A 12,500-nucleotide genomic window follows, 5' to 3' on the forward strand; every position below is an offset into this window, starting at 1 on the left:
GGTCCCAAATGGTGTTTCCTATAAACCTGGAGTCTATAAAAGTCCTTACTGTATTTTTATTTCCCAAACTTCTAAGTAGAATATTAATAGTTTGGGGATGGGGGCGGGGAGTTGGGGTTTTGGCATCTGACTAGAATTGTATCAACTCTGTGTAGTAAAACAGCTCAGCTATTCAGAAGCTCTAATTGGTTGCTGATGACTCAGAACTTTAGGGAACAGTATTGGTAATGAAGTAATGTGGCAAAGCCACGTGTTGTATAGCTGTGTGCTGAACACAGAGATGACCAGAATTCGTGATCAGTGGCAGAAAGCAGGGCTTCTGTGTCCATACGGTTACTTAACTTTGTTGCTTCTGAGCATCACAGTTGCAGTAGTGATTTGTGTATTTCATAATATTAAGAAACTTCTAAAAATTACTGGTCTTTGGATAAAATCTGGATCAGCAGTCACACATATGGAACATATTATTTTTAACATGCAGTTTGATAGACAAAATCTGTCAAAACATTAGTCTTTTGGGGGAAAATTAATGGAAGGTTGAAAACCACTGACCTAAGGCTTTTCTCCCAGAATGTCTCCGAACATTTTGTACTACTAGAGACTTCCCTGGAGGCACCTTCATAATTATAGGTAAAAGATCCCAGCAGTGATCCTAGTTTTAGATGTAAGACTTTAAAATGGTTGGTAGGTAGTTTCCTATACACATTCCCTTTTAAAATTTCAGGGCAGGTTTCAGTCTGCCACTCTGCCCTCCTGGGCTTCGTATTTCCGAGTGTTTGACTTGGCACGTTGAGCACATGCGCAGAGTCCAGATGTGTGGGTGAGAGCAGAGATGGGGCGAAGTAAAAATCTACACTTCATGACATCTGGTACATTACAGCTCCAGTTTCATCGACCTCTGGGTTTGGTTTACACATAAGTAGGTAGATTTCTCCCCTTAGTAAAGAGCTGAATTGCGCTCAGTTTTTAAATGGGAATCGTTTTGCTATTTATATTGTCAGCTCCTCATATCAACCTCTGAAGGCTAAAGAGAAGAAAGGCAGAAGACTATCTTCATTTAACTCTGAAAATAATTAACAGAGAACAACATGTGCCAGGCATTGTGCAAGCCAATTAAACAGACCTGATTTTTGCCCTCAGAGCTGATAGTGTCCTGCAGGACAGGAGCATTAACTATGGGACTTGACTAGTGTTTCTGTTTTCTGACTTGGAGACAGTGGTAAGAAGGCTGAGGACCTTGCAGTGATACGGGGCTCTCACGCCCCCTTGTGCTCCTTGGGAAAAAAGCATTTCTCGAGCAAGTCAGTTAAGGATCATCGTTCAACCGCCAAACCCTTTTCAGACAAACCAGGCTTTGCTGTGTTTTGACTTTGCTGAACCAAGAAACCAATGCTGTAATTTAGAAACAAGTCATCCATAACTCTAGAATTTCAGGTTTTAAAAAAAACTCCTAAGGAAGTGTCCGCCCTGCCTCCTTTCTCCTCCCTCTATTCATTTAGTACAGCATTTCTCAGCCATGGCACTACTGACATTTGGGGCTGCGCAGCTCTGTGATGCTGAGAGGCTGTCCTGTGCTTTACAGGATGTGTAGCGGCAGCCCTGGCTTCTGCCCGCTAGATGCCAGTAGCACGCACACTCCTTGCACACATTCCTTGCAGTTGTGACAAAATATTGCCAGATGTCCCCCAGGGAGCAGAATCACCCCCACGCTGAAAACTCCTGTTTTAGTACATTAGAAGCAGAAATACCACAAAACAAGATTCTTGTTCATTGGAAGTTGAGCTCTAAGTACAGTTAGGATACAGATGAAAGAGCTTTTAAGAAATTAAAATGCTGCATAAATGTAAAGGAACTATTACAAAGTCTGTTAGGTATTTTGGGTTTTGGTTTTTTGTTTTGTTTTGTTTGCTTGTTTTTTGAAACCATAGCCCTCTACCATTCTGATTATTTAGAAGCTACCATTATTATTATTCTTTTTAATTTATCTGAAAGAGAGAACAGGAAAGCGCTCAAGCGAGGGGGATGGGCAGGAGAAGCAGGCTCCTGGATGAGCAAGGAGCCCAATGTGGAGCTCAATCCCAGGACCCTGGGGTCACAACCTGAGCCAAAGGCACGTGCTTAACCGACTGAGCCACCCAGGTGCCCCAGCACCTACCATTATTATAAGATATGGGTCATTGTCCTCCCTGGCTTTTTTCTTTCCCTATAATAATACATTAGGAGAGGCGCCTGGGTGGCTCAGTGGGTTAAGCCTCTGCCTTCGGCTCAGGTCATGATCCCAGGGTCCTGGGATCGAGCCCCACATCGGGCTCTCTGCTCAGCAGGGAGCCTGCTTCCTCCTCTCTCTCTGCCTGCCTCTCTGCCTACTTGTGATCTCTCTCTCTGTCAAATAAATAAATCTTTAAAAAATAATAATAATACATTAGGAGATACAACGAAAAGGTAACAGGTACATTTGAGGAGGACAAGGAAGACGCAACTGGCAGAAGAGAGAAAATACGTGTCCTTACCTAGTCTAAGTAAAATGATACCTTTCATTTCTATGCACGTCTCCATTTTTGCTCCCCATGATAGACAAAGTTTTGATTGCATAGTTATATCTTTGACCTTAACTAGGGCTTCTTTGTGCTAAGTATCTTTGGATATTCCAAAGGGATAAGACATGATTCCTATCCTCAGTTGCTCCCCATCCAGTAAGAGAAAAGACAGGGAAAGAAAGAAATGACAAACCCTGAAACTTGTGAGGACTTTCTTCTCTGTAGTGCCTCAAAAAGTAGTGGGCCTCAGGCTCTGATAAAATGTAAGTGTTGTCTTCATTACCTTGGGCTGCCATAATAACATCTCGTAGACTGAGTGATATAAAGAACAGGAGTTTACTCACATTTCTGGAGACTGGAAGTCTAAGATCAAGGTGCCAGCAGGGTTAGTGTCTTGTGAGAGTGCTCTCCGTGGGTTCCAGATGGCTGCCTGCTTGCTGTGTCCTGAATGAACTGTCCTAGGTGCTAGCGGCAGGGGAGAAAGCGAGGAAGGAAGTTCTCTGGTGTCTCTTGCAAGGGGATTAAGTACATCGTGAGGGCCCCACCCTTGATCCCATCGAAACCTGATTACTTGCCAAAGGCCCATCTCCAAATACCATCATATTAGAGATAGGCCTTCACCCTGTGAATCCGGGGCACAGGAGACACACAGTTCAGTCCATAGCATGCATAATATAATTTCCTCAAAAATTTGAGCATTGGGGCGCCTGGGTGGCTCAGATGGTCTCAGGGTCCTGGGATCGAGCCCCACATTGGGCTCTCTGCTCAGCGGGGAGCCAGCTTCCCTCCCCTTCTTTGCCTGTCTCTCTGCCTACTTGTGATCTCTCTCTCTCTGTGTCAAATAAATAAATAAAATCTTTAAAAAATTCAGCATTTGTTATAAAAGGGCCTGGATTTCATTTTCTTATAAATAACCGTATCACAAATGTCTGAGGCCGAGAGGATAATAGACTTTGATTTTAGTATGCTTTCCTTCAAAACTCAGAATTTTTTCGTACTGCCCTTCTATCGCAGAACCTGTGGGTGCTGTAAGTCTTCTGTTCCCTAAACAAGTCACCTGTGAAGTGGGATGTTCAGTGGGAGATGTAGCTTTCCTTTAATTCCGACTTAGACCTTCCACTTGGAACTGGTCTGCCCCATCCTCATCACCAAAAATCAGCATCAGGACTTCTTCCTACAAGTGGAGCTCCTTTCTTGCACCAGCCACTTGAAGTCTTTTGTAACTGGATCATTCTCGTAGATTTGCTCTGATTTTCTCTCTTCTTAGTCTTTGGGTGACCTTTGGAGTGTGGGGAGAAACCTCTACATTGAGGGGTATACACTGCTTTGACTGGTAAGTCCTAGCAACATGATCTTAACACTGCTCATGGGTCAGACATTGGATCTAATATCCTCAGGGATCTGGCGACAATTCTGCCACCTGGTAGAATGTGTCATCTGCTTTCAGGCTTATAGTCAAATCCTTCAGAGACTCCTCACCTGTACTCCCATTTTATTTGTGTATTTACCAGCTGTCACTTCTTTCATCTTAAAATGGCAATGAACACATTGTCCCGGCCCCATAATTTCTTGCATGGAGCATATATATAATTAATTCACATGAATTAACTACACAGTTATAGTTCATAGTTGTTAATTTTCTACCAATCAGGTAAGAGTAAAATATGGTAGGAGAAAGATTTTTCTCATGTAGTTCGCCGACTGACACCTATGTGATTTGTGTCTTAGTTATTTATGTTGTAAGCTGTTCAACTATGTATATTTCCATTGTCTGTAGATCAGAGGTCAGCAGACTACACCCTGTTTTAGGAAGTAACATTCTACTAGGATACAGCCACATACACTTACAAGCAACCCTTGAGCAACATGGGTTTGAACTACACCAGTCCAATTATATACGGGCTTTTTTCGATAAATGCAGTACAGTATCATAAATGTATTTTCTTTTATGGTTTTCTGAATAACATTTTCTTGTTTTAATCTCACTTTATTGTAAGAATACCATATATAACACAAATAATAAGTAAAATGTGTTGCTCAGTTGTCTGTTATCAATAAGACTTCCAGTCAACAGTAGACTATTAGTAAAGTTTTGGGGAAGTCACAATTATATAACACTCCTCATCAGGGAAATGCAAATGAAAACCACAATCATATATCACCTCACACCTGTTAAAATGGCTAAAATCAACAACACAAGAAACAACAACTATTGGTGAGGATGTGGAGAAAGGGGAACCTCCTTGTACTGTTGGTGGGAATGCAAACTGATACACCACTGTGGAAAACAGTTTGGAGGTTCCTCAAAAAGTTGAAAGTAAAACTGCCCTGTGATCCAGTAATCACACTAGTGGGTGTTTACCCACACGAAAACAGTAATTCAAAGGGATACAGGCACCCCTATGTGTATAGCAGCACTATTTACAATAGCCAAGATATGGGCCCAAGTGTCTATTAGTACATGATAGATAAAGAAGATACAGAGTAAATATATAGTAGAGTATGATGCTAAGTGAAATAAGTCAGAGAAAGACAAACACCAGATGATTTCACTCATGTGGAATTTAAGAAACAAAACATGAGGCGAACCATAAGAGACTATGGACTCTGAAAAACAACCTGAGGGTTTTGAAGGGTCAGGGGTGGGAGGTTGGGGGAACAGGTGGTGGGTGATGGGGAGGGCACGTTTTGCATGGAGCACTGGGTGTTGTGCAAAAAGAATGAATACTGTTACGCTGAAAAAATAAATAAAAAGGGGAAAAAAAAATAAATAAAATTAATTTCTATTGTTTAAGTTGAAAAAAAAAAAAAAAAAGAAACAAAACATGAGAAAAGGGCGGGGATGTGAAGACAAACCAAGAAACAGACTTAACTATAGAGAACAAACTGACAGTTACTAGAGGAGAACTAGGTGAGGGGGTGGGTGAAACAGGTGAGGGGAATGAAAGAGTACCCTTGTCATGATAAAAAAAATTTAATAAAATGATAAGTAATTGAATCATTTAAAATAAGTAAGTTATACCCAGATTTTCAACTGCACGGGGAGTCACAGCCCGAAGCCCTGTGTTCAGGGATCAAACATATTGACATATTGTCTGTGGCTGCTTTTGCACTACTGTTGACCGAGTTGCAACAGAGACTGTTTGGCCTGCAAAGCCTAAAATATTTATTATCTGCCCCTTTACAGAAAAAGTTTGGCAACTCCTGGTTTAGATAACTAAGGTTTTCTGTATTTGTGACTGGCACTTACCAGCACGTAGTCTCTACTGTGGAGTGCTGATCGTCAGGAGAAAAGGGAAAAGTAACTTCCCCTTCAAGTAAACTAGTGATAGAGTCTAAAACTACTCACCAGCCTTATGAAAGTGTGACAAACACTAGCACCAAAGAATGTCACCCAAAGCCTTGACGCCCTCCTGCTGGAAGAACTGTCCCCTCGGAAAAGGATGAGAAGGTACTTGCTGGAGAACAAACAGCATTATAGAGTGCACTGTCCTCAACCAGCCCACAGGCCACTGGCACTGCAGAGAGGATGGGAAAGGGGGCCTGCGTGGCCGTCTCCTAAGAGCAAAAAGAAAGGATCAAATATGGTTAGTATGAGGGGATTGTTTCATTTGGAGGATTTGGTTGTCTCGGGGAGGCCTGAGCTTACAGTTCTTGGGTACCCCCTCCAGAGCCTGTACAAGAAATAATCCCGTGCTTTTTTTCTCCCAGGGAGGCAAGTACATGCAGGCAGTGATTCAATATGGGAAGATCGTGTCCTGGCTAGAGATGGAATATGGCTTATCAGAAAAGGAGTCTAAAGCTTCTGAGTCGTTTCTGCTTGCTGCCTTCCTGAACCTGGCCATGTGCTACCTGAAGCTTCGAGAATACACCAAAGCTGTGGAATGCTGTGATAAGGTAACGAGTGACCTGCATGTTGATATTCCAGATCTTTTTCTCCATCTTCATACTTGGTCGTCTTTTACTTTTTCTTAGCCAAGGGGTGGAGGTCTTTTCATTTTGCTTTCTTATATTCACTTGTTTACTTGGGATTATTTGTTTCTCATTATGAATTGGGAAACTCCGAAAGATTGCGATTGCATTCAGATTTTTTTTTTTTTAAGATTTATTTCTTTTAGAGGGAAAGAATGTGCACACGCACGCAAGAGAGTGGGGGAGGGGAGAGGCAGAGGGAGAATCTCCAGCAGACTCCCCACTGAGCAAGGAGCCTGACACGGGGCTCCATCCCACAACCCTGAGATCATGACCTGAGCCAAAATCAACAATCAGATGCTTAACTGACTGAGCCACCCGACACCACACAGTGAGGCTTTTCTGATGCATAGACTATAATATGTTATGAGTAGTTTTGTTAAAATTGGGGTGCCTGGGTGGCTCAGGGAGTTAAGCATCCAACTCTTGCTCTCAACTCTGGTCATGATCTCAGGGTCCTAATTTCAAGCCCCACATTGGGCTCCACATTGGGCATGAAGCCTACTTTAGGGGAAAAAAATTTTTTTTTAATTCTTACAATCCATGACTTTCTTTAAATCTATGGTATTTGATATTGAATCGGATATAAGAACTCCTCAGATTCAATGTAATAAGAACAGACTTAACTTAAGCATTTCAAGACTTAAGTATGATAGACTCGCAGCTGCTTCCATAGAGGATGTACACAGGCCACTTCCATATACTTCTGGGATTGTTTCTACAGGCTCAATTTCCAGGTATGGAAGTAGAGTCAAAACGTAGGATTATTGAATATTACCCATGTATTTTTTTCTCATTATTATTGGCAACAAAAAAAATCTTGTTTTCGTTTTTATTTTTGGTTACTAATGAAATCATACATCTTTTTATTATTAGTCATTTGCATTTTTTCTGTGAATTGCCTGTTCACATCCTTCAACTAGATTATTTGTCTGATTTATATTGATTGAGGCAGTCTGTGCATTATGACTGTTAACCCTTTGTCTGCCAGTAGGAACCTTGTTCTCCTCACTTGTAAGAAAAGTGTTAATATTTTAATATCTGTCAGATCTTTTACTTTCTAACTAGATAGTTCTCCCCCTCCCTAAGATGATAAAAATAATTGTTAAGTACTTGCAAAACCTACTCTAACTAGGTGTGTTTTTTAAAAAACTGATTAAAAATAACCCTATTGGGGTGCCTGGGTGGCTCAGTGGGTTAAAGCCTCTGCCTTTCGCTCAGGTCATGGTCCCAGGGTCCTGGGATCAAGCCCCGCATCGGGCTCTCTGCTTGGCGGGGAGCCTGCTTCCTCCTCTCTCTCTCTCTGCCTGCCTCTCTGCCTACTTGTGATCTCTGTCAAATAAATAAAATAAAATCTTTTTTTAAAATAAATAAATAAATAAATAACCCTATTATATTTTGATGGGGGAGATTGCATGGAAGTATATTTGGCCTAGAATCCTTCGTGTTTTGATATGAGGTAAAAATTTAATTCTTATTTTCCATGTTCATAGCCAGTCTCGGCCCCATTTAGTGCAAAGTTAATCCTTCCCTGCTGATTTACATTCCCACCTTTGTCCCTGTTATTTTTTTTTTTTTTAAGATTTTATTTATTTATTTGACAGAGATCACAAGTAGGCAGAGAGACAGGCAGAGAGAGAGAAGGAAGCAGGCTCCCTGCTAAGCAGAGAGTCCGATGTGGGCTCGATCCCAGAACCCTGGGATCATGACCCGAGCCGAAGGCAGAGGCCCTAACCCACTGAGCCACCCAGGCGCCCCCCTGTTAAATCTTTTAATATACATACACATGAATCTGTTTCTGAATGCTTTGTTCTGTTCCATGGTGGAACTGTTTGCCCATAGACTAGCAATCAAACTTTTAATTTCAGTGGTTTCATAATGGTTTTTTCCCCCCCTATGGTAGGTCAGTCCCCTCCTATTATTTTTTTTTTCCCAAAATTTTCTCAGCCATTTTGGGCATTTACTTCTTCCACTGAATTTTAAAATGAACTTCTTCAGAGGCCCCTCCCAAGTCCCCTTAGGATCATTATAGAAATTGCATTAAATACAGAAGTTCATTTGGGTATAGTTAGTTGGATTTTGATCAATAGTATTTATTTACCTTGAGTCTTATCTCTTCAATACACTTTTCCGAGTCCCCTTGGCCAGAAAGCTTTGGTAAGTCATTTAAATACTGAACTTCTTTGAAATGTCCACAAATTATATTCATGCTTTCTAAAATGTAGACTATCTGTCCCTAGGCCCTTGGACTAGACAGTGCCAATGAGAAGGGCTTGTACAGGAGGGGGGAAGCCCAGCTGCTCATGAACGAGTTTGAGTCAGCCAAAGGTGACTTTGAGAAAGTGCTGGAAGTTAATCCCCAGAATAAGGCCGCACGACTGCAGATCTCCATGTGCCAGAAAAAGGCTAAGGAGCACAATGAGCGGGACCGCAGGATATACGCCAACATGTTCAAGAAGTTTGCAGAGCAGGATGCGAAGGTATGTATAGACAGAACCACCTTGCCTTTGGGTCTGTCAAAAACTGACCTTGCCCCTTTGATTTTTGTGTCAAGAAGGTTAAGCATAAGGCACACGGGCAGGTAGACAACCCGAGAGGCACAAGAATGGACAGAATGATTCCTGACCCGATCTGAGGCTGGTTTGGATCCAGAAGTAGAACAGGCTGTTCTGCTCACCAGACATACACAGTTGTGAGGCACTGACATGTCCGTGGAAGAGAGGAGAAAAGGAAGTTCCTTGGAGATGTACTAAAGTTTGCTAGTTTTTAAAAAGCAAACACATCAAGTATTTTTTCGGATAATGCTTCTTTGTTGAGACTTCCCATGTTCCCAGGAAACGGGCCACCATGGGGAAGCCCCACCATCACGCCCTTTACATCGTCAGCCTCCCCTCCAGCAAAGTTGTATTCTGGTCCTGAACTCATCCTCCACTCCCCAGCCCTCTTGTCGCGGCACTCCTTCCTCCCTCCACCAAGCTACTCTCGTTCTCCAAAGAAAAGTGAAAGCTACCCCGTCTTAACTGTTGGCAGCTCTGCCCTCACTTAGCCACCCAGCCTCACCAGCCACCCTGCTGTCTGAGGCCAGGCCAGCAGTCGGCAGGGGCCAGGAATTATTTGAATGTTTCAGTTCTTTTGATTTCTTATTTCTTCCTCAGGAAGAGGCCAGTAAAGCCATGGGCAAGAAGACCTTAGAAGGGGTCACCAGTGAAAAGGAAACAGAAAGTCAAGTGATGGAAGAAAAAGCTGGAGGCCACGTATGACCCCACGCAAAGGAGGGAAGAGCCCTAATGAACTCGGCCCCCTCCTCCATGGGCTTTCACCCAACTCAGGACTAAGCAGTGTTTAATGTAAAGTTTATTAGAGTCTGTGTGAGTCTGGAAGCAAATGGCAAAACCAGTAGCTTCCCAGAAAACAGCCACCCTGCTGCTGCCCAGTGCTCTCCTTGAGGGGGTGGCATGGGACCACTCCAGGTGGAACAAACAGAAATGACTGTTGGTGTGGTGAGAGTGAGCCAACAGCTAAGTCCAGCTCATTTCAGTTTCTGTCAACTTTCAATATCTAATTCAGGGTCCCTTGGGATAATCCTAACAATTTGGGGCTGTTAGGTTTTACATCTGATTGAACTTTAATAGCACTGCAGAAACCTAAAAATAAATGCTTCATGACTTTCTCCTTTCCTTCCGTTGGGTGGGGAGAGGAGGGGGAGGTTTTGTTTTTTAATTGACTGAAGTGCTAGCATTTTTACCCAATAGAACCCATGGGGAGAGGGGTCTGGAATCCCCTCAGGTCCTCCTCAGCAGCACCAGACTCGAAAGCCAGAATCTCAGCGGTCACTAGCTTGCTGACTTAGCCGAACTCCGCCCCCCTCACTAAGCCAGCCTGCTTGGGAGAGTGGGTCTCTCTGCACCCAGCCTGGCCCTGGAGGAGGGAGTCTGTCCTTCCCAAAACGTCCTTAAGCAATGATAATGAGCAGAGGGAGTTTCTAGATTAGCTTCCCCTGCTGTCCATGAAGTTCCGAGATGCTGAAATGTGAAAAGAGGAATCAGAATTGTGCTTTGCCCCCTCCTCTGTCCCTTGTAGGATGTAATGTTGAGTACAGTACTGCCGGCTAGCATTGCTGCTACTCCGTTTCTTATTTCCATTCTAACCCTTGCTATTAAGATTTGAAGACCTGTTCTTAAAATATCTCTGACCTGGGGTGGATCCATTTACATATCCATTTAGGATCCATGCAGCTTTTTTTTTTTTTTTTTGTCTTTAAAAAATTACCGGCTCATAAACATGTATACTGGTTAATGAAACTTTATTTACACTCCTCTATCATGCAAAAAAAATTTTTTGACTTTTTACTACTAAATAGCTTGATTTTATAAAAATAGTATCTGTGGAGTTGAAAAAAGAAGGTGGTATTCTTGTACATTAAGAGTTTTCCTCACAGATTTGGCACGCAGTAGCTTTCTTTTCCTGCCGATGGCTTCTTCGTTCTGGTGTGAGTTGTGAAAATGAATTGAAAACCGCTTCCCATGCAGACACATCTCACCTAAAGCTCCAGTCCCGCGGCATGGAATCAGGGCAAGTCTTAAAATACATACACATAGTGAAATCTTGGACCTCACGGGTAAGCAAGACTGAGCGTGGCTTTCTCTCCCTGCGGCCTGAGAAGCACTTGCAGGCCCACGTTTGCAACCGAAGGAAATAGTAGCTCCAGCCTGGAACTTCTCACTTGGTAAAATCCTAAAGAACACTGGCAATTACTAGTTTTTACTTTAATGGTGGTTTTAGCAAAACACTTCAACTGTTAGGTTTCGATGTGGATCCTAACCTAAAAATCCTTTCCATTTATACCAGTTTTCTTCTCCATGGAACAAATGGAAATTGTTTCTCCTTTGACAACTAGAATCCTTTTAATTTCCCATTCTTGTCTTTTTTCATAAGATTTCTTTAAAAAGCCCCAGTCTCGCCGAGGAAACATGAAAAGCAGAAGTCAGTTTTGCTTTGTTTGCTTGACTCCTTAGTATGTGTAGCTCTGTTGACTAGAGCAGGACTCCAGTGAGGCCAATACTGAGATTTGATCCTAAAAAGGCCAGTTAGCTTTTTGCAGGTAACAACCCAAAAACGATTCCAAAACTTAGATTACCCAGCCAGTTGTCTTCTGGGTGTGTGTTACGGGTCACCTCGTGGCAGGGGAGAGCTGGGGTGCGCGAGTGGTTCTGAGCAAACGATGGTGAGGTGCCACGCGATAAAAAGAAACTTCGTATATTCTTGTATCAAATTCAGTAATCTCAATTTGTCTGGAAACCAGCAGATGTCTTTGAACCATCTTTCAGACTGCATTTGGAGTGCTGAGGCAGCATATGATGAATTAAAAACTTGTTTAAAAAAAAAATTCAGATGCACTTTTTTGTGTTCCTTAAACAACCAAATGTGAGTTCCCATTGTTCTTGGGTTTTGTTTAAATAGTCCTCAGGCAAAGTTGTTTTGGTTGGAAAACTAGTGTGGGCCAAGCTGAAGAAATGCGATCTCAGAAAATTGGCTGGAGACAGTGTGGTCCTCTTCGCTCTGAGGCAGACCTGGAAATCAGCATCGGGCTAAAGGAGTGATGTGCCTTTGTTCAATTGAACCCAACCACCAGAAAAACGAGGAATTTGTTTTCTCGCCCGCTGGTAGGTTATTCCACCACTGTAATAACCAGTGTAGGTTATTACACTGATTGTGTAAGGCAAGTGCAGTTTGGGAAACAGGTTTCATTGTGCCCTCTCTACGTAAAACGGAAACACGTGGCAGGGATATTCTGGGTTCAGCATGTGTTTCCTCTTCCTTAAGTAGCATATTTCATCAGATACTCATGGTTACATACCCTGAAGTCGTAAGGAGAGGCCACCTAGACTGCAAAAGAAAGGTGACACAGCTGAGCGCTGGTGGCGAGGCTGCCTCTAGTCGTTCTTACCACTGGCACCTGCGCACGGCCCTGGTGGGCTCCGAACGCCACCT

General features: G+C 42.8%; 1 protein-coding gene across 12 annotated transcripts in view; it reads left to right on the forward strand.

Annotated features, from left to right (window-relative positions):
* FKBP5 (FKBP prolyl isomerase 5) overlaps positions 1 to 11,895 on the forward strand; it is a 116,896-nt gene extending 105,001 nt beyond the window's left edge. For all 12 annotated transcript variants that reach the window (XM_046006364.1, XM_046006363.1, XM_046006362.1 and 9 more), the window contains 3 exons: positions 6,249 to 6,434; positions 8,750 to 8,989; positions 9,665 to 11,895. In XM_046006364.1, coding sequence (XP_045862320.1) covers positions 6,249 to 6,434; positions 8,750 to 8,989; positions 9,665 to 9,769 — 531 coding nt within the window. In that variant the 3' untranslated portion in view covers positions 9,770 to 11,895. The remainder of the gene's footprint in view (positions 1 to 6,248; positions 6,435 to 8,749; positions 8,990 to 9,664) is intronic.
* The last annotated feature ends 605 nt before the right edge of the window (positions 11,896 to 12,500 follow it).

Source organism: Meles meles, chromosome 5, assembly GCF_922984935.1.
Source record: "Meles meles chromosome 5, mMelMel3.1 paternal haplotype, whole genome shotgun sequence".
NCBI lineage: Eukaryota > Metazoa > Chordata > Mammalia > Carnivora > Mustelidae > Meles > Meles meles.